Here is a 21018-nt window from a genome sequence, read left to right as displayed (position 1 = left end):
AAAAAACGCGGTTGTTTTTATTTCTCAGATTAAAACCGAGCGTAACGCTCAAAACACACTGCCCTCCTACACTTTAAAGATCCGAACTACGCAGGACCGGGAAGCGTTTAGAGCAATGGTGCGCTTGCGCGGCCTGTGACGAGGGTCGGGGGTGGTGGTGGTGGGGTAGGGGTGGGTAGTTCAAGTCTTCTGCCTTTCCGCCTGCGACCAGCAGGAGGCGCTGCGGGCTAGTGCAGCCGCGTCTCCCCAGGGCTCTTGGAAAGAGCGTCTAAAAGGGCGGAGGTGAAGCCGGCTGAAGGGCGTTCTATCCTCCACCGCCCTGGTCTCTATCACCCTTTGTCCTCCAGCCTCCCCCGGGCTCTCGGCCTGCGGGCTTGGTTGCTAGGCGGAAGCGGGGCGCGGCGGCGTCCGCTGCGGCTGCCGGGGCGTTTGAATAGCGGCTTAGCGGGCGGCAAAAGGTGCCGGGGTGGCGGGCTCGTTGGGCGGCAGGGCCGGGCGTTCGCCGAGCCGGGGCTGGGTGAGGGCCTGGGCGGCGGCCCGGGGAGCGGGGCCGGCCTGCGCACCTCACTCGGCCTCTTTCCTGCAGACCCCGCCGCCGCGACCATGGTCCCCAAGTCCGACCAGCTGCTCATCGTCGTCTCCATCCTCGAAGGTGAGCGGGGTTCTTTGCAACTGCTGCTTCCCGAACCTCTCAGCAGAGTAATGTGTGACCGAAGCTTTGTTAACCTTACGAACCCTGTCATCTCTGCTTTTGTGGTCCCCGAAGACTTGTTCGGTTGCACGGAGCGAGGTCTGTTAGGCAATTGATTTAAACATTTCTCCCGGGAACGTGAGTGCTATTAGGGACAAGTGATATTTAGTGCGACTAGCCGTAGCCCTAGAGGATATAGAAAAAAACGATTTCCATGAGAAGCAGCCTGTCGATGGCTTTTATATGGGAGCTAAAAGTGCCCGCCAAGCAGGTTCTGTTCAGCAGTCCCTGCTAATGCCATTTGTAAGAACTTTGCCATTGACTTTAATACAAGCTTTGTACCATTTCAGATCTGTTACGGAGACTATTGCCTTTACACGTCTTGATGGCCTACCTAGGGGGACTACCGTGGTTAAGGTGTACTAAATGGTTCTTGCATGTTTGTTTTGAGTGAGTGGCATTTGTTTATCGGGGACTTACTGAATGTCAGGTGCTGTGCTGGCAATGCGGGTGTCTCTCGGTCTAGAAGCTTAGAGAGTGAGAAAAGTGGGCAGTGTGCCAAGCTTGGATGACTACCTCTTTGGGGGAATGTTTTCCTGAGGAGATGGCCGTTATGTGGGTCTTGGAGCTAATTAGGAATGGGTCAGATGACAAAGGCTGGACGGATGGATGGTCTAGCTGACAAAAGCACTTAAGGTGTGGAAAAAGAAGCCAGGCTTTGCTCTCAGATTCATTCAACAAATGTCTCGGTTCACCGTAGTTAGCTGTTTGCAGCCAAGTGAGGTTGTTTGGTAAACTGGAACAGGTTGTCAGTGTGAGGACCGTGGAGAGTTTAGCCATGGGTATTGCTTCAACCTTTCCCTCCTCAGGAGAAGTCTGATACTGTTTGAGGAGAGGGAAGAAAAAACAGTGTAAAAATAATTTCTGAGTTTGGAATAAGAAATTGACCAGAAGCTATTAAACAACAGGGACAATAATAATTGTTTCTTTACTGCTTTAATACGAGATTGTGCAGGGAGTTGTGGCTCGGGCCTTTAAAGGCTTAAGCCCAGCACTCAGGTGGCTGAGAGCAAGATCAAGGGCAACCTGGTCTACTGGTGATTTCTTGCATCCCTCACCCCAACAAACAAATAACAAAAACTCCCAAATAAACAAAACCCCCACGAGACTGAGACAATTTGTTGACTTCTGATTGGTTGATAGAGGCTGTTAAATTTAGAATTGGGGTCTATTTACTTGGGTGAACAAATTAGTGTGCAAGACACCATATGTTGGGCTGCACTTTAATAATAACATGAAGCAGACCGTAAACGTGGGTTTGCAGGAGAAGTGATTGAAGGAGCTTCTGTCCGAAGCTCTAGACAAGGGTAGAAGAAAGTCATTTCTGGTGACTGGATCAGCCAGGATAATGAGAGTGAACATGGCAGGTGGGCGGAGGCCACAAGAGGAAGGTGAATATTTAGGAATATTGTACTTGGTCAGACAGAACCAGAGTGAATTGGCTTTGGAGGACCTCGGAAGCTAAGGGGTGTGTTATTCTACACGAGAAGTGTTCATGGCTATAGCCCCACCTAGAGAAATGAACTTTACTAGTGTTTGGTTTACAAGTTGTATACAGGAAAGAGAACCGGGGATGTCGGTTAGGTTGTTACCACAAACATACCTAAAACTGGCATAAGGTCTTCTCCCCAGCTCTGGTAGTGTTTACGTTCAATCTGGGTCCCTAGGATCCCTTACGAGAGCTTCGACTCCCTTTCCATCCCCGTCCTCCAAACGATCACCGAGAGTTGATTTTATTTAAGGTGTTCCATACACAGTCTGTCTCCACTGCAGGCCTGGGTTCAGACCTTCACGATCCCCTAACCTGTAGTAATGGTCTCACTCTGTTTTCCTAACATTTTCTTCCTTTCCAGAAATAGCTGCTGCCCTCAACTTACCTGGCAGTCTTTCTCATCCGTAGATACCGTCTTAGTGTTTCAGAGTTCTAAGGGGTCCCTGCACTCTGAGAGTAGTAAACATGGCCCTTGCTGTTAAGAACTTCTGCCCACCCTTTAGGTTTCATATATCCTCAGGACTCTGGCTACATCAAGCTACTTATAGTTTATTAGCTACATTTCTAGAAGTGTCTCTTGTTAGAAGGACCTGGATTTCTCTGTGTGGCAGAGCCTTGGCGTCCTGGGTTCCAGGATAGAAACTCAAGACTTCTGCCGTCTGCCTTCTCACTGTGATACGTGATAAAGACCAGGCAGCCTGGGGAGGAAAGGGTTACCTCATCCTATATCCTATATCCCAGTCACAGTCACTGTCACAGAGGGAAGTCATCACCTTGGGAAGTCAGAGTAGGAACTGAAGCTGCAGTCCTTGGAGGACTAGCATGCTTGCTGGTTTGCTTCCCATGGCTTCCTCAGCCTGCTTTCTTTTCTACTATACTGGACAGCCTGCCCTGGGGGTGGCCCAGCACAGACTGACTTACCTAAAGCTAGTCAGATGAGGCATTTTCTCCATTGAGGGCCCCTCACCCTAGATGACTCCAGCTTATGCCAAGTTGGCCAAAGACAAAACAAAGAAACCTAACCAGCACAGAGTTTAAAATAAGAGCCTCAGGCTGACATCGTTAGAAACAGTTTCAGATTTATTTATTTATTTATTTACTTTTGTATCTGTGTGAGTGTGTGCATACCTGTTCGTGCCTTTAAGACCAGAAGCCAGCTTTGGTCACCTCCTCAACCACTCCACCTGTTCTCCCTGGAGGTGGGAGCCAGCCTCCCACAGTGATCCCGGTGTCTCACGGCAGATGTTCGGGGAGCTGCAGTTACATCACAGGCTGCCTGGCTAGCTACTCCCAACTCCAGGCCTCACGACTGAGCAGCAAGCCTGCTTCTCCTTTAGTCCCTCACCTGACTGACACTCTTAAGGTTGAAGTTAGGGTCCTTTTCTTTCTTTCTTAAAACCAGAGCATTTCTTTTGTGACTGATTGTTGAAGTTCTCAAGGTGAACGGGATGCTGCATCTCTTGGTTTGAATGGTGTTGACGGAATCCTCCCTGGCCATCTTTTAGGCGCTCCATTGGCACAGTCTTAGTAATATGTTGTCCCTCACCTTGGCACCCCAGTTTTACTTTCTCTTTCATGGGAAGCCTGTGTTTGTCACAGGGTGACTTGTGGGGGTGGTAGGCGTTTGGGTCACAGCAGTGGCACAGCGTATGTCTAGGTGCAGTTCCCTTTCAGCTGCCTCTGTCCACAGCCCCTGGGTAGGCTTTGTTCTGGGGTCTCATTATCCAGGCACTTGGCTTCCATTTCGCAAGTGTTGGGGTTGTCTATGTGTGCCACCATCTTAACAAATTTGGTCGTTTCTACCCATTTAATTCCTAACTAAGAACTAACTCTCTCTCTCTCTCTCTCTGTGTGTGTGTGTATGTATGTGTGATGTGTATTTAATAGTGGTTAAAATTCCCTTCTTTCAGCAGTGAAAGCCAAACTGACTGACTGAAGGATGGTTCGCGATTCTTACCTGCTGTTTACCTCCTTCCAGTTTTGAAATTTTCTTTCTCATAGGCCCTTGGTTTTCTTTTTAGGACAAATACCTGTTTTATTCTTCTTGAAGCCATTTATTTTACTATTTGTTTATCTTCTTTTAATGTACTTATCTGTAAGTGAGTGAGGGGGTGCACTCTTGCTTTAGGGCCTGATAACCTGTTAGAAATGCAGGCTTTCAGGCTCACCTAGACCCGCTGAGCCTGAATCTACATCTGAACAGGATCTGCAGTGATTCATAGTCACATAGTGCTGGAGAAGCAATCATTGCTAAATTCCAGTTTCCAGTTTATGAAAGTAAGTGCAGATGCACTTGAGAGAGTTTATGCAACATGCTGGTCAGCTACCTGTAGCATACCTCAATATTTAAAACATGCGCTCCGTGATCCTCTTTGATTTCTGTATGTGTGTATATTCTTTCTTCAGGTCGCCATTTCCCTAAACGTCCAAAGCACATGCTTGTGGTGGAAGCAAAGTTTGATGGAGAGCAGCTGGCTACTGACCCTGTCGACCATACTGACCAACCAGAATTCGCTACTGAATTAGCCTGGGAGATTGACAGGAAAGTCCTTCATCAGCACAGGTGAGGGTGCTCCTGACTTGTGTCAGTGTCTTTGTCCTTTCTTAGAGCTTTTTATGTTTCATAACTTACTGGTTATAGTGATAATCATATTTGTTGATTGATTGTTTTGTGTGTTTATGCATTTTTTGCTCTTGAGACAGGGCCTCTCTTAGTTTCATTTTGTGTTGTGATAAAGCACCACCATGAAAGCAACTTTAGGGAGAAAAGGAAATTTAGCTCCCAATTCAGGCTATGGACGTCATTGTAGGGAAGTCAGGGTTGCAGGAACTTGCAGCGGTCAGTCACACTACTTTTGCAGTGGAGTGCACACAGTGGTGCACTGATCATGTTTGCACTCAGCTCACCCTCCCAGCTCTTACACATTCAGGACACCCTGCCTGGGAATGGAGCCACCCACTGTGACTGAGGCTTCCCACCTTAACTGGACTTAAATTGCACAATAATTTTTTTGTTTTGTTTTGTTTTGTTTTTTTTGAGACAGAGTTTCTCTGTGTAGCCCTGGCTGTCCTGGAACTCACTCTGTAGACCAGGCTGGCCTTGAACTCAGAAATCTGCCTGCCTCTGCCTCCCAAGTGCTGGGATTAAAGGCGTGCGCCACCACTGCCTGGCTAGAAGCCTGATATATGGGGTGGTGATTCAGGTTTTTCTAATAATGATGATATAAAGAGTAATAAAATTTTATAATTCTTTGTTTTATTTTCATTATAGTGTGTGTGTGTGTGTATTTTCATGTATGTGAGCATGCACATGTGGGATACTTCTGTTTAGTTAAATGAGATAAGGTTATGTCATTGATTCTAACCTTGCTCATAGTCTCACATGTGCATTTAAGGTGTCATAGTAAGTTTCACTTGCCACTACTGCCCGGCTAAATTGCACATTTTTAAATGAACTTTATGACTAGAAACAGTCAAGAACAACAGTACTTTCATTTATTAAATGACTAAAAATATATTTCTAAAAGCTGGGAATAGTATGGTTTGCCTCTAATGCCAGTACTTAAGAGGTGGAGGCGGTCAAGGCTAGCTTGGGCTACTTAGAACCCTGTCTCAAAAAAGAAAAGAAGAAAAGAACCTACCACTATCAAAACGCCCACACCACTTTGGTACTAACTCAAATCAGGACAGAAAATTAGCAAAATTCAAGAGTTCTTACTGCTTTTATTGCTGGATTAGAACATAAATTTATTTGAAGGTCTATTCTTAATGAATATTAAAGTTTTACATATTAATGAATATTACAGTTTTTTACTGGCTTTCAGAATATTTGCTTAGGCTGAGTTCTGTTATGAGACATAATTATCTAAGCACCATGTGACACAGTCCTTTGGTTACTTAGGCTAAAAATTCCTAAGTGAATTTTGTGCTAAGTGGAGTTAAATAATGATTCCCATTGGATCCGTGATGGCAGCATCTCTTCAGCTCTGTGCATGAGCTGGAATAGGGTCTCCCAGGTTCACAAAAAAGACCACACTACACCAGTCCCTGTCATCTTAATAGAACATTGCCAAGTGTAATAGTACTAAATTTTAATAGACTTTGTGGCATTTAATTATTAAGTTTAGTTTTTCTTTTTAGGTACAAAAAAAAAAGCTGAAAGCAAATCTGTATCTTTGATATGGGATAGTACTGTATAAGAAAAATAACTTTTTGTCAGTTTTAGACATTCATGATAATTTCTGACTTGCAGAGGACCAGATATATCATAGCTGTGTAGGAAGAGCTGACCTAGTTGGTATACAGATAAATAGATAAAAATAATAGTTCTTTCCAGTTAGGGAGTCATTTAGAAAATACAGACTAGATATAGTTGGCCCAACAAACATGTAATCTGGAGGATATGGTTCTCTTAAGGCTTCGAGAAAGCTAGCTTAAGATAGAAAAACCTCACTGTTTCTCATGTACCTTACTGTGCAGGCTACAGCGCACTCCTATCAAACTCCAGTGCTTTGCCTTGGACCCTCAGACTTCTGCCAAGGAAACCATAGGCTACATTGTTTTGGACTTAAGAACAGCTCAAGAAACAAAGCAGGTATTGTTCTTTTGGCTTTGTTAATTATTATGATAAATAGTTGATTAAATAAATACCTTATGAAAGAACAAAATGCTAAGCCAGTTACAAATTACAGCCTCAGGATGATGTAAGACTCATGCTTTAGTTTTTGAGTTGGATTTGAAAATTCCAACCTTTAACTTGTTCTTGTGTTCTTTCTCTAAGAAACTTGTTCAGGAGCTCAAACCTGTGTACAAGGACCTACCCCCCACCCCCCCAGCATCGGCTGAGCTCTTCTCTTAGAGGTTGTCCTCCTCCAGTGCTCTTGGTTCAGTGAACATTCCTCACCTCTCTCTGTCTTCCCATGTTCTAAATCCAGAGGTCTCCTGGACACTTTTCTGCTCCCTCCTTCCGGTGCAGGTGATTTTGTCCACCTGTGATCTTATCTGCATTTTTCACGGCTGCTATCCCATCTAAGCCTCCGTTGATTCTTACCGTGGCTATCACAACGTCCTGGTTGGTCCCCTTGCTTTCTAGTTCTGTATTCCTGTAGCTGTATTACTCAGATGTGTTTACTAGATCCTGACTCAGGACACTGTTTTCCCTAATCTTCCTCATGAAACTTGATACTTTCCAGCACTTTTGAGACTGAGGCAGGAGGATTACAAGTTTGGGGTCAGCCTGGACTACATACAGACCTCACCTTCTACAAAATAGCCCATAAAATCTGACATTTAAAAGGTTGTGTCAAGCCAAACAAATGTTTTTTAGAGACAGTTTGAAGTAGCAGCAGCCTGACCGTGGTGCTCTGGCTTGGGCCTGTGAGTTAACTGAGGAGCCTCTTGCTGCCTGTGGTCACACTTCCCTTGGCATCTTAGCTCTTCAAACCAGCCACAAGTCTGGCAGTGGTGGTGCACCCTTAATCTCAGCTCAGGGAGTCAAAGACAGGTGGATCTCTGAGTCTGAGGCCAGCCTGGTCTTCAGAGTGAGTTCTGGGACAATCAAAGCTACATAGACAAAACCCTATCTTGAACTCCTCCTCATGCCCCACCCCCACCCCCCAAAAGAGCACCAACAAAATTGTACCAAAATAGACAATTTTTTGTTCTGCTAAAAACATTGAGTAGGTTTCAGTGCTCTGCCCTGAGTGTCAGGGTTGAAGCTAGACATGCACCCTATACTGAGCTGTTATCTGTAGCTCTGTTTTCTTATTTTGAGTTACTCCTGCAGGCCTTGCCTCCTAAGTAGCTGAGATTACGAACATAAGATTGCCTTGTGTTTTCTTTTTTATTGATGTGTCTTTTCCAGGCTTTTATAAATCTTATATTTCTTACATTATCATAATAATATTATGATATTATAGTAGGCACTTTAAAAAAGAGCCTAAAGGTTTTTATAGTACTTTGCAACAATAACTCATTTAAGGACAAGCATGTGGACCAAGGTTAACCTTGAACTCCTAGTACTCCTGCCTCAGCCTCTTACAGTGCTACATATAGATAGCCATGTGCCAGCTACAGTATATTTTTTTTAAACTTTAAGATTAGTGACTTCTTAATCTCCTTCCTTGTTTTTGTTTTTTTCTTCCCATCCTTTATTTATTTTTAAATTATTTTCATGTGTCTGAGTAAGTGTTCTTAAATGTATGTATAGGTGTGATATGGCACCCCTGTGGTATACTTTTTCCTGGCTTGAGCCATGTGTTCTGGCTGTTCTGAGCCCTGGAAATTCTGAGGGTGCTGTCTTGGGGGTAGTGAGGTAGCATAGTCCACCACATTCTAGGAGAAGGCCTTTGTTGTCAATATCTGCGCAGTAAATGGGTCATGATGCAGAACAGGGCCTTTTCCTTAACATTTTATGCTATTTATTAGTAGTGTCTTAATCGCTGTTCTAATGCTGTGAAGAGACCATGACAACTCTTGTAAAGGAAAATGTTTAAGCGGTCTTGCTTACAGTTTTAGAGGCTTCGTCATTATCCCTGTGTTGGGGAGCATGGTGACAGGCATGACAGGTATGGCATGCACAGTGCTGGAGAAGTAGTTGAGAGCTACTTTTTGTTTCACGGGCTGAGAGAGTGAGATTGGTATGGGCTTTTGAAACCTCAAAGCCCACCCCAGTGACGTGCTTCCTCTAACAAGGCCACACAGACTCCAATAAGATCACACTCCAATCCATCAGCCTATGGGGGCCATTTCTACTCAGAGCCATGACGTTTTCTACAAGTCATGACGTTTTCATTTTCTTAGTTGATATGAACAAGGCAGAGTAGAAAGAAGAGTGCTTAGCTGCACTAAGCAAAGGAGTTTAGGGATCAGATGATAACAGGCTCTTGCTATGGATGGATGGCATGAGATTGGAGAGAGGAGACTGAAGGTAGATGTGTATTGTTTCCTCCCCACTACTTACGAAGTGTTGGAATGGGAATGGAGAAGACTGTTTAAACACTTCAGTGTGTTTCCTGAAAGGAAATGTAGTTGGTGGCTTCCTGATCAATATTAATTTCTTTTGAAGGAAATGTGAAAAGAAATTTTGTTGTACTCTGAGACAGGGCGTCACTGTGTAGCCTTGGGTGGCCTGAAACTCACTGTGTAGACAGGTTGACTCGGAACTCGGAGATTTGCTTGCCTCTGCCTCCTTAGTTCTGGCATTAAAGGCTGGGCCACCATATACTTGGCTTGTATTTTCTTAAGAGGGGCAAAGTACTGAGACGGCTGCGGGAGAAAAGTGAGACCCTCGAAGTACATTCTGAGTACTTAACCCTGTAAGCATCATGGTGCTTTCTGCTTTGTCATCCAGGCTCCCAAGTGGTACCAGTTGCTGAGTAACAAATACACCAAATTCAAGTCCGAGGTACAGATAAGCATCACTTTGGAGACAGATACAAAGGCGCAGGTGGATAGTTTTAAAGCAAAAGGAGCCCCGCCTCGGGATGGAAAAGGTTTGTACATCCCGTCTCTGGTGGCTTTTGTTGTTTTGCTTTGTTTGTTTGTTTTGAGATAGGGTCTCAAGTAGACCAGCTGGTCTGGACCTCACTATGTAGCTGAGGCTGGCCTTGTACAACTTATCCTCCTGCCTTTGCTTCTTGGTTGTTTGGGTTATAGGTGTGCACTGCCATATGAGGTTTGTGCATCTTCTCATAAAGAGACTTTCTTGTACAAGTTCCTCTGTGCACTCACTTTAGGAAGGGTGATGTCCTGGGAGCTGTGTGCAGGAATATAAGCCGAGTCAGCCAATGTGTCAGGCAGACACAGTACTGTGGGCACATGGAACATGTGCAACACGTGTTGACAGGAGTCAGCTCTTTTTTTTTTTTTTTGGTTTTTTGAGACAGGGTTTCTCTGTATAGCCCTGGCTGTCCTGGAATTTACTCTATACCACACTGGCCTCAAACTCAGAAATCCACCTGTCTCTGCCTCTCAAGTGCTGGGATTAAAGGCATGTGCCACCACTGCCTGGCAGGGGTTAGCTCTTACTTATAAATCTTACAACTTGGGAAAGCATATGTTTTCTTAACTTTATAGATCGTAGAACAGAGAATTTTGTATTTTAAAAATTGTTACTTAGAAAAAGTTTCTTTCCAGGATTAGTTTAGGAAAGCCCTCAAATGTAATATGTTTATTATTTGATTGTAGTTTAACCTCAAGTTCAATGTCTTAAGTACATTTTAAAAATTTTTATTTATTTAGAATCAGAGTCTCCTTGTACAGTTTACTTGGATATGTATATGTATATCTACCTATATATATATGTATATATAAACTTACTGAGGTTTGCCTGCCTCTGCATTCCAAGGGCTGGGATAGAGACACCAGCATACCTGGCACACTTTGGCATCGTAATAAAGTTGGAGAGTACAGAATGTCCCCCATAACCTTCAGCGTGTTTTCATAGGAGCAGCTCATCCACTACAACTCAGCACGCTGATGTTGGTGCAACCAATGAAACATCATTGGTGCGTTCTCGCCAGAAGCCCAGTTTGCACTGGATGTCAATATACACAGCGCACACATAAACACATGTATGTCTATATATTCCATGTGTGCCTGGTGCTGGTAGAGGCTAGACGGTAGTAGATCCCTGGAACTGGAGTTACAGTTAGGGGCTACCATGTGGGTGCTGGGAACTGACCCCTGTTCTTCTGCAAGAGCAGCCAGTGCTGTTAACTGATGAGCCATCTTTCTGGCCCAGATTTCCCTTATGGTGTTGTCCGTTGTTTGGGTTTTTTGGGGTGATGCCATGTACCCTGTGTAGTTGAATTTAGAAGAGGTTCACTGTAGGATGTCCTTTGTGCTCCGCCTGTTCAGCCTTCCCTTTCCACAGGCCCTGGTTGTCGTTTAGGTCCACCCAGAGAATAGTTCAGGTGGTAGGGACTTAATTTCTAAGATCCTGATAGAATTTGGAGTTGGGACCTTTGAGAACTAACTGGACTGCAGGGCTCTGCCTTTATGAATGAACTAATTCTGTTCATGGACTAATGGATTCTTATGTTACTGGGGGAGTAAGTTGGTGATCATTAGAGTGGGGCCATCTGTACTACCTCAGGACCTGAAAAATCCCCATTAATAAGGGTCTTACTAAGAAAGGCTGTTCATGACTTCCCTGCCATGAGAACTGTAAGATATTTTCTTTATAACTTATCTAGTCTCGAGTATTGTGATGCAGTAACAGAAGATGTACTAAGACAGCTACTGATCTTTCTTGCTATCTGCATGGCTTTGCCTCTCAGGAGTCATGCCGCGGGAACCACAGTTTCTGCACAGGAAGGTATTCTGGCTTTGTTTTGTTATATCTGTCTTTCAGCTCTTGTTCAGCCATTCCTCTAAGGACCTTCACTTCTTTTTACTAAAAGTGTTTGGAAGTAAAAGTTCAGGTGTTAAGTATGCCAATTGCTACTTCATTATTGCTTGCAGATCCATTTTGTAAACAAAGTTACGTAATGTGTGAACATGTGTTTACATGCACGTGCATACATATATATGTTTGAATACATAAATAGTCTTAGCCTGTGCTAATGGGTAATGTGTAAAGAACAGAAGTGCCTCACAGTTCTGGAGGCTCGGACGTCTGAGAAGATACCAGCATCTGATGCTGGTCTTGTGACGTTCTTCGTATGACAGAAGGCCGCAGGCAAGAAATGCATACCCTCTGTCAAGCCCCTTAATGAGCACAGTGAGTCTCATTCTAAAGGTGCTGTCTTGACTCCACTACCTCATAAAGACTCGGCTGCTTTTTAAAATTTTTATTTTTCTGTGTGTTAGTGGTTGCCTGCATGTAGGTGTGTACAGTGTGCTCAGCTTTCAGAAGAGGTTATGGGATCCCCTGGAAGTGGAGTTCCAGACAGTTGTGATGTGAGTGCTGGAAACGGAACCCGGGCCTTCTGCAAAACCAGCCAATGCTCTTAGGCATCTGTCCAGCCTGAGGCTCTGATCTTAGGGCGTCATCACAATTGCCATTAAGTTTCAGCTCCTTAATGTGTGAAAGAGACACACATGAACTATAACATACATATACCTATTTGTATATATTTATCTGTATGTTTTTGATGTTGCGTTGTATGTATTCAAATTGACACTGTTAATTCCTTTCTGTGTTACAAGATTTATCCTTATTTCCATACTTACAGATTGTTTCTTGGCCATAAGAAACCTCGTGCTTTCTGTTTATTTTTCTTTTGTTGTTTTGGGATAGTTTTGCAATGTAGTACTCACTTTGTAGCCCAGGTTGGCCACAGATTTTTAACAGTTCTTCCACCTCAACATCCAAATGTTGTTATACTATGAGCCAGCAGCTGGAGAGACCCATTGTAGTTAACATTTTAAACTCCTGAGTTTTGCCTTATCTCACAACAGCTGCCCATGTTAAAGTGCCCAATAAAGTGCTGAGGGCTTCGCTTTTAATTTGATCTTCAACAACCACATAAAAGCTTTGTGGAAGGAAAAATGAAGACTGAAGAACATACAGTTTTCTGATACGAGTAGTAAATGATCCTGGGATTGGGATTTCGACATCTGGCTTATGTATGTGCTCCTAACCGTAGGCTGTTCTCAGCCAGTGCTACAGTACACACTCCTTTGTGAACTGCTAAAGGAGAGGGGTTGCTTGCTGATGGTGTGAACACGCAGATTTTCATAAGCTGTGCGTGACACTGTCCCACTGTCTGCTGTTCATGCAGTTGCAGTATCGAGTGTGCCCATTCTGCTGCATCCCTCGGCACTCTCATCCAGTTTTAGTTTTGTGTATGTCCTTTTCCTTTTCTATCATTAATCAGTTTGCAAACCTTTGAACCTATCTAGTCTTTTCACACTGATGCTCATTTGACCGTATATCTCAATTCCTTTTCATGGTTTTCCCTTATTGTCAAACTCAGTGGGCTGAGGTCCGTCCCTATCTTCCAGCCACGGCTCTTTCTGGTCGTCAGTCCTCAATGATCTGCCACTCTTGTCTCAGGTCTTTGCTTTTGTATTTAATAATGGGCAGTGAATGTGGGCCTCAAACTGCTGGATAGGTGTCCTGCTGAGGAGTTGTGTCATCAGCTCTTGTCACCAGTTTTTTTGTTTTGAAATAGTACCCTAGTTACCCAGGCAGGCTGTAAACCAGACCTGTGTTGGGCAGGCAGGCCTTGGACACAGAGTCCATTCTCCCTGGTATTTGGGATTGCTTTCTCAGCCTTGAGTTCTCTGGCTTTGTTAACTTATGCTTGCTCCTGGGTCTGCTTTGTACTATGTCTGTATGGAACATGCCTGGTCTCTGTTCATTCACCTTTCTCTCTCAGCCAAGTCTAGCATAGTCTTCACTCCAGAGCTCATAAGTTCATAAAGAAACCTGTTTTATATTCCTTTTCTATGTGGCCTGTTTAGTAATTTTAAAAATACTTTACTTCAGAATAGTGTTTTTATGTATAGGAAAGTAAAGTTAAAGCTTCCTAGAAAAAAATTAAAGAAACCCTTTTGCCATACTGTGTCCATGGAAATGGCCAACTTCTTAACTAAATCTATATAGCAAGTTCTCAGATGTGTTTAATGGGCCAGCCTTGTAGCACAGGCTTCAATTCCAGCACGTGAGAGGTTAAGATAAGACAGTTGTGAACTCAAGGCCAGACTGGGCAACATAGGAAATTCCAGACCAAATTGGGCTATATAACAAGATCCTATCAAAAAATAATAAAATATGGGAAATTATGGTCTAACGTAGTTGTGTTTTTGTCTGTGTAGTTCTTTCTAGCCTGTCAGGAGTTGACCCAAAGGATATTGTTGCAGTGTTGAATGAGGAAGGGGGCTACCATCAGATTGGACCAGCAGAGCATTGCACCGACCCCTTTGTTTTGTCAGTGACCATAGCATTTGCCACCCAGTTGGAACAGGTAAGACGTTCCCTCAGACTAATGGTTTTTATCAAGTGTTTGGAATCACGTTTGTCTTCTGTGAGCACTTGTACTCACGCACATACCCGCACGTAGACTCACACCCCTCATACATAAAAATGTTTACAATGTTTTCACGCCAGTAAGCATTTTTCTGTAGATTTCAGCATCTTGATGACAAGAGAAAAGAGCAAGTAAGGGTTAAGGGACAGGGCGTGTGCTTGTGTGTGTGCTGCGGTCAAGAGTAGGAAGGGGATTCTACAGTGGCTCTTTTGAATAATACACTGTTTGAAGAAATTAGCAATGTCAGGAACATTTGGGTTGGCGATTATATTTTATTGTGTGTATGCTTACAAACGCTAGCCTGTTGTTGTGGGTGCTACCAGAAGATAATATGCTCCTGTGTCAGAATCAGAGGACTTTCTTACACTTGGTACGGTGAACAATGTAAAAATGGGTGTTTTCTTGAGCCTCTCACCCCTCCATTTGTTACTTTTCTGTTGCTGTGATAAAACTGTAAGCAAGGAAGCTGTAGAAGAAGGCTTTCTTTAGGGGCAACAGGTCCAGAGGGGTAGAGTCCATCACTGCAGGGAGACGTGGCAGCAAGTGGCATGTATGGTGGCAGGAAGCAGATCTGTGATTTTCTGCATCTGGGAACAGGAAAAAGGTGGTTGTGGTTGCTCATTGATTATATTGTTTTTATTTGGGTGAAACCAAGACATTTAGTGTTTCCCTCTCAGCCTTACTCAAAGACAGGGAGAAAGCATTTAGCACAAACTAAAGTTCCTTTGCAGAGGCCAAGCAGCCACTGCAAGAGAGGGTTTCTACAAGAGTGCACAGACAGAGGGGCAGCTTGTTCATGGTTGCATGGTTAACCTTGAAGCCTTGAAAGCTTTGAATGGCATCCTGTGCCTGAATTCTAGGATGTTAAAGAATTTCTAAAAGACCCTCTGCCTGTAGTAGGAATTACTTGGAAGTTAAACATATTATGAAATACATAAAAGCCACTGTAATACAACTTGTTTTATATCAGTTTTTCATCATGAAAGAAAATTAATAGTTCCCTAACTAAATTTCCCTGAGGTAATCATTGTTAAGACCAGTGCGTGGTTCCCCACATACTGTCGGTTATTTCAGCCAGCGCTGGGATCGGCACTGTCATGCTACAGTATTCTTTCAGCTTTGCTAAAGCAAAAGGAGGCACAGAACAATTATGTCATTTTCTGAAGGTTTCTCCAGAATTAGTGTTCTTTACAATTGCATATCTCAGTCCATGTGATTAAAACCCTTTCAAGTACATTAAAATGTAGGTTAAAACATTCACTGCACATTTAGTGAATATTAGATGTCCAGTGCTGTGGTGCCAGTGGTTTTCCTGTATGCATGCATGTTCCTCTGTGCACTGTTTGTGTACTTGCCACCCTCAGAGGCCAGAAGAGGACATTAGATTCCCTGCAACTGGAGCTGTGCTTACTGGTGAGCCATCATGTGGGTGCTGCAAATTGAACCTGGCTCCTCTGAAAAGCAGTAAGTGCTTAAACCACTGAGCCATCTCTCCAGCTACACTATAACTTGTTTTAGCCTAGCAATCCATTTTACTTAAGTGTCATTTCATGATAGTGTGTCATTGTCCATCAAGATCTATCATAACCTGACTGTATTTAAGCCATTTCCTATTGAGGTATGAAATGTTCATAGCATAATGCTTAGCAGGGTTTTAGTGAACATTCATAGTCTGTTTTATATTTTGCCTGGTGTTCTGGCTCATGTTTGTAATCTATCACTTGGAAGGCTGAAGTAGAAGGATCTGTTTGAGGACAACCTTGGCTATAGCAAAATTGAGACCAACCTGGGCTACATGTGACCCTGACTTAGAAAACTAAAACAAATAAAGAGACAAAAAAAGATGATGTTTTCTATTTTATAAACACAAATACCATCTTTTAGTTATATATTGCCACAAGCTAGCAGCTGAGAAGTAACATTCCTAGAATATTGTGCAGCCACTTATGTTTTGTCAAGTGCTTTACAACTGCGCTACATCCCCAGGTTTTGGTGTTTTGTGAGTATGGTCTTGTTATATAGTGCAAGTTAGTCTGAAACTCACAGTCCTCCTCCCTTAGCCTCCTAAGTGGTGGGTTTTAGGAATGTACCATACTACTTCTAGAATTGCTCCCAAATTACTTAATTGATTAATTTTTGTGTGTTTTGTTTTGCTTTAAACTCAAAAGCATAAACTAAGATTTTAATCTATTAAGTAGCTTGAATTAAGACTTAACACTTTCTCATTTATGAAAGTAGAGCCTTTTTACTAGAATAAGCATCAGATAAAAGTACATGATAATAAGAAAAGCTTAATTTAAAATACATAGTTCCTTCTAAAAAGAAGTTTCACATAGTCATGAAACGGAAACTGGAAAACAATGAAGCCTTCGTCTCTTTTGGACTTTTCTTTTTTTTTCTTTCCTTTTCTTTTTTTTTTGGTTTTTTGAGACAGGGTTTCTCTGAGTAGCCGTGGCTGTCCTGGAACTCACTCTGTAGACCAGGCTGGCCTCGAACTCAGAAATTTACCTGCCTCTGCCTCCCAAGTGCTGGGATTAAAGGCATGTGCCCACCACTGCCCGGCACTCTTTTGGACTTTTCAAATGTTAAATTAATTGATTGATTATTTAGTATCTCTTGTAGCCCATGGTGGCCTCAAACTTAGTTGCAGTTGTGGATGTCCTTGGACTTTTGATCCTCCTGCCTTTACCTCTGAAGTACTAGAATTATAGGTTTGCACCACAAGTTCTGTGCACATTTTATCAAATTAGGTAGCTGGGTGTGATGGCATTTGTCTGTAATCCTAGTATTAGGGAGGCAGAGGCAGGCAGATCTCTGAGTTCAAGGCCAGCAAGTTCCAGACCAGCCAGTTCTACATACTGAGACTGCCTGCCCCACCCCCCAGAATATTCCGGGCTGGAGAAATGGGTTAGTGGTAAGTGCATAGGCCCTAGGTTTGGCTTCCAGTACCTAGAGGGAGGCTCACAGTTGCCTGTAATTCCAGTCTGGGGATCCATTGCCCTCTTTTGGCCTCCATGGGCATTGACTACAAATGGTGCATTTATAGACATGAGGGTAAAACTCTCACGTACACAACATGAAAATAAAATCATTTAAAATTAATCAAATTAGTAATTTGGGAGCAATTATAGAAGTAAGCAGTATGCTACCTGCTTAAAAGCCACCACTCAGGAGTCTAAGGCAAGAAGACTGTTTCAGACCAACTTGTACTATACAATAAGACTGTGTCTCACAGAATGCCAAAGCTGGAGATGTAGCTTACTGTAAAGCACTTGCCTAGCATTTGTAAGACTTTCAGTTTGGCTCCAAGCAGCAGAGACTTAAAATTCTGTATGGTTAATTTTAATACTTCAAATCAACTTCTAGGAAGATTTTTCTGGAGTGTCTTAGATTCTAATAATCTCTTTTTCCTTATATATTTAGTTAATTCCATGTACCATGAAGCTTCCAGAAAGGCAGCCTGAGTTTTTCTTTTACTATTCTTTACTGGGAAATGATGTTACAAATGAGCCTTTTAGTGATTTGATCAATCCAAACTTTGAGCCCGAGAGGGCATCTGTTCGCATACGTAGCAGTGTGGAGATTCTTCGTGTGTATCTGGCTCTTCATTCTAAACTGCAGGTAAGTGCCTCTGCAGATTGTTTTCTATTGGAGATGTTTTTAAAGCAGTGTGCATAATCTGAGGTTATCCCTAACCTGCATTGTGTTTTCATAGTAGAGATAGTTAAACCCTTTCAGTTTGGTAGGTATTAAAATCTTGAAGTCATTGGAATTTTAGTTGCTTCAGAATTTTTGGAGTTAACACATTACCTACCACCCAGTTACTAAGAAGAGCTGTATCAGTTATCGGCTTATATATTACGAGGTAGTACTTAAAGCTGGGTGAGCCTGATCCTGTAGGCAGGTGTCTGTACTGTTAGTGGAAGTGGTAGCTGTCAGTACACAGGTTGAATTCTTGGTGGCAGAATTTACAGTTTTATAAAACTTGCCCACAGGTGTTCTTTGTAAATACTTTTCAGTTGGATTTTATTTAAATACGGACCTTGAGACTAGTAGAAGTTAGTCTGCTATCTTCTCTGGTCAGCAGGAAGGTAGGGTAATGAGATAAACAGGCATAGTTACATAATCATGTACAAATCAGGCTCAGTCACTAGACTTTGCATTTTGGGCAGCTCATGAGGTATTAAACCTTAAACATATTTAATTCAGTATCTGCTAAACCCAAGATACTTAGAAAACTAGATACTGTATAAAATATTAAAATTGAGGAAAAGTACTTTCAGTTTTAGTCTTTATCAATATCATTGGCTTATCTGCTTCTAGTGCACATTAAAGTTAGGAAGGTTGTTTGTTGGGGAGCTGGCAAGCTTTCTCAGTGGTTAGGAGGCTCTGCCGCCCTACAGAGGACCCGAATTTCTTTCTCAGCACTGCTGTCAGGTGGCTCACAGCTGCCTGTAACTCCAGCTCCAGGAGATCCCTGTAGACTCTGAGCACCTGCAGTCACATGTGTGCACACACACACAACTTGTGCACATGAAATTCAGAATGTAAAAATAAATTTAAAAGTGAATAAATAAATGAAATTGCTTTGTTCCTATCGTTTGAAAAATATTATATCTAAAGGCTGACGAGATTGCTCAGTGGGAAAGCTGTTTGCCTCAAAAGCCTGGCAATGTGAGTTAAATCCCTGACACCCACATAAAGGTGGAAGGAGAGAACCAACTCCACAGAGTCGTCCTCTGATCTCAATCCTCATACACACACACACACCTCTCACATGTGTATGCACACACATATGGTAGCAATAAATAGGCTAGAATTAACTTCCTTTCTTGTTTTCTACAGACGCTAGCCTAGGGCTGTGGTTAGAGGCATTAGCCCCGCTACCTAACTCTGAGGGGCCACACGTGGGTCTCGGCGCCTGTGCAATCAGCTCTTAGTGGCTTCATATCCTGTAATGTTCACCATTGGAGATAGAGACAGGATGGTCACCAGGGCCTGCTGGCTGCTAGCCTTGCCACAAAACATGAGCTCCAGGTTCAGGGAGATACCCTGCCTCAAAAGAATATGGTGGAAAATGATGAAATGGACTGGTCCTCTCCTCTGGCTGTTTCACTTGTATACACACACAAAGGTGTGCACATAGTACACAATAAGAACTAGAAAAATGTTTCACAAATGAAGTCCCCCCCCAGTAGCTTTAATCCAGTTATGGGTGTTTATCTCTGTATAAATCTGTAGCATCAGCCTACGGAGACAGAGGCATCAGATTACAGTTCAAGACCAGCTTTTATGTAGAGTGAGACACTGCCCCAAAAGTTACTGTGTGTCTGTTGTAATCTGTCACTGCTAATATGAGAGGGAAATAATATAGCAATATCTTACTGTTCTTTAGTGTGTAGTCTCCCAGGATTTGAGCATAGTAAAGGAAAAAGGAGTTATATGTGTGTGTGGTATCTTTAAGGGGTAGTAACTGAGCTCTGGCTTGGTTGTCACTGACTAATAGAACCTTCTTTCCCAGTGGTTTTCTCTCACCTTTTACTCTTTACCATTGGTTTTATAAAAACAATCTGGGAGCAAAATGAAGAAAAAGGAATACTTAATATGTTTGATGATGTTTTGAATACAAAAATTATTTGTGTTTTTAAAATCCTTAATCTAGCTGACTCTTTAAGAACTGTTCTTAATGAGATAGTAGAAGAAAAATTCTTGAGGCATTTGATTTCTATTTAAATTTGCACTTATTTTATTACATAATTTGCATATTCAAAATAGCATATTCAATTTAATTAAATATTAAAACAAGCATAGCTCACTGATGAGACTGTTCTTGCAGAGGTCCTGAGTTCAATTCCCAGCAACCACATGGTGGCTCACCACCATCTGTAATGATTTCTGATGCATCTCCTGGAGTGCAGGTAGAGCACTCATATGTTAAACAAACAAACAAACAAACAAATAAGTCTTTTAAAAAGAGCAAAAGGGAGAAATATAAAGTCCTGTTTTGATTTTTCCTTCCTGTTAGATCCATCTCTGCTGTGGGGACCAGTCACTTGGCAGCACAGAAATACCTTTAAACGGATTACTGAAGAAGGGCAGTACAGAGATTAACCAGCATCCGGTCACAGTCGAGGGGGCTTTTACCCTTGACCCTCCAAACCGAGCCAAGCAGAAGCTTGCTCCCATTCCTCTGGAGCTGGCCCCGACTGTGGGCGTGTCAGTGGCTCTGCAGAGAGAAGGCGTCGATTCCCAGGCAGGTGGTGACTCTGCTTTCCTTGGTCAGTTCTCCTAAGTTCACGATCACAAACGTTGAGTCTTTGTAGAGTTCCCTGACATACAAGTATTTTATTCTTCTTTATTAGTGCCGTGCATTTTTACCATGTCTCCTTTCTGGATAAGTTTTCAGAAGCCCACTGTCTCCTTTCTGGATAAGTTTTCAGAAAGCCCACTGGCTCCACTTTGCAGTGTGTGACTGTACGTTGGGCTTGGCCTTTGGGACAGTCTTCTGCAGTGAAAACTGTTTTCCTACTCCCAACTCACAGCTATATGGTGCCAAAAGGCAGCTGGTGAGAGAGGACATCCTTGACCGATTGTTGTTCTCCTCCTCTTCCTCCTCATCGTCCTTCTCCTCCGCCTCTTCCCCATCCTCCTCTACCTCCTCCTATTCTCATTATTATTATTATTTTAGCTTCATTAACAAGTTAACTATCTTGTTCTTTCAAAGGATTTATATGTAGGTTACAAACTAAAGATAGGGACAATAAAATAAGAGTTTAAAAAGTCCACACATGGAAAGA

At 42.8% G+C, this 21018-nt stretch overlaps 1 protein-coding gene across 3 annotated transcripts in view; it reads left to right on the top strand.

Annotated features, from left to right (window-relative positions):
• The first annotated feature begins 220 nt into the window (after window positions 1–220).
• Cep120 (centrosomal protein 120) overlaps window positions 221–21018 on the top strand; it is a 64234-nt gene continuing 43436 nt past the window's right edge. The window contains exons 1-8 of one of the 3 annotated variants that reach the window (XM_031365696.1): window positions 221–458; window positions 587–652; window positions 4650–4806; window positions 6723–6837; window positions 9595–9736; window positions 14010–14158; window positions 17645–17842; window positions 20247–20474. In XM_031365696.1, the coding sequence (XP_031221556.1) occupies window positions 604–652; window positions 4650–4806; window positions 6723–6837; window positions 9595–9736; window positions 14010–14158; window positions 17645–17842; window positions 20247–20474 (1038 nt within the window). In that variant the 5' untranslated portion in view covers window positions 221–458; window positions 587–603. The other 2 variants (XM_031365694.1, XM_031365695.1) reach the window with 2 other exon arrangements.

This window comes from Mastomys coucha, unplaced genomic scaffold (assembly GCF_008632895.1).
Source record: "Mastomys coucha isolate ucsf_1 unplaced genomic scaffold, UCSF_Mcou_1 pScaffold13, whole genome shotgun sequence".
NCBI lineage: Eukaryota > Metazoa > Chordata > Mammalia > Rodentia > Muridae > Mastomys > Mastomys coucha.
The sequence above is the reverse complement of the archived record's forward strand: the minus strand, read 5'-3'. Positions and strand labels throughout refer to the sequence as shown.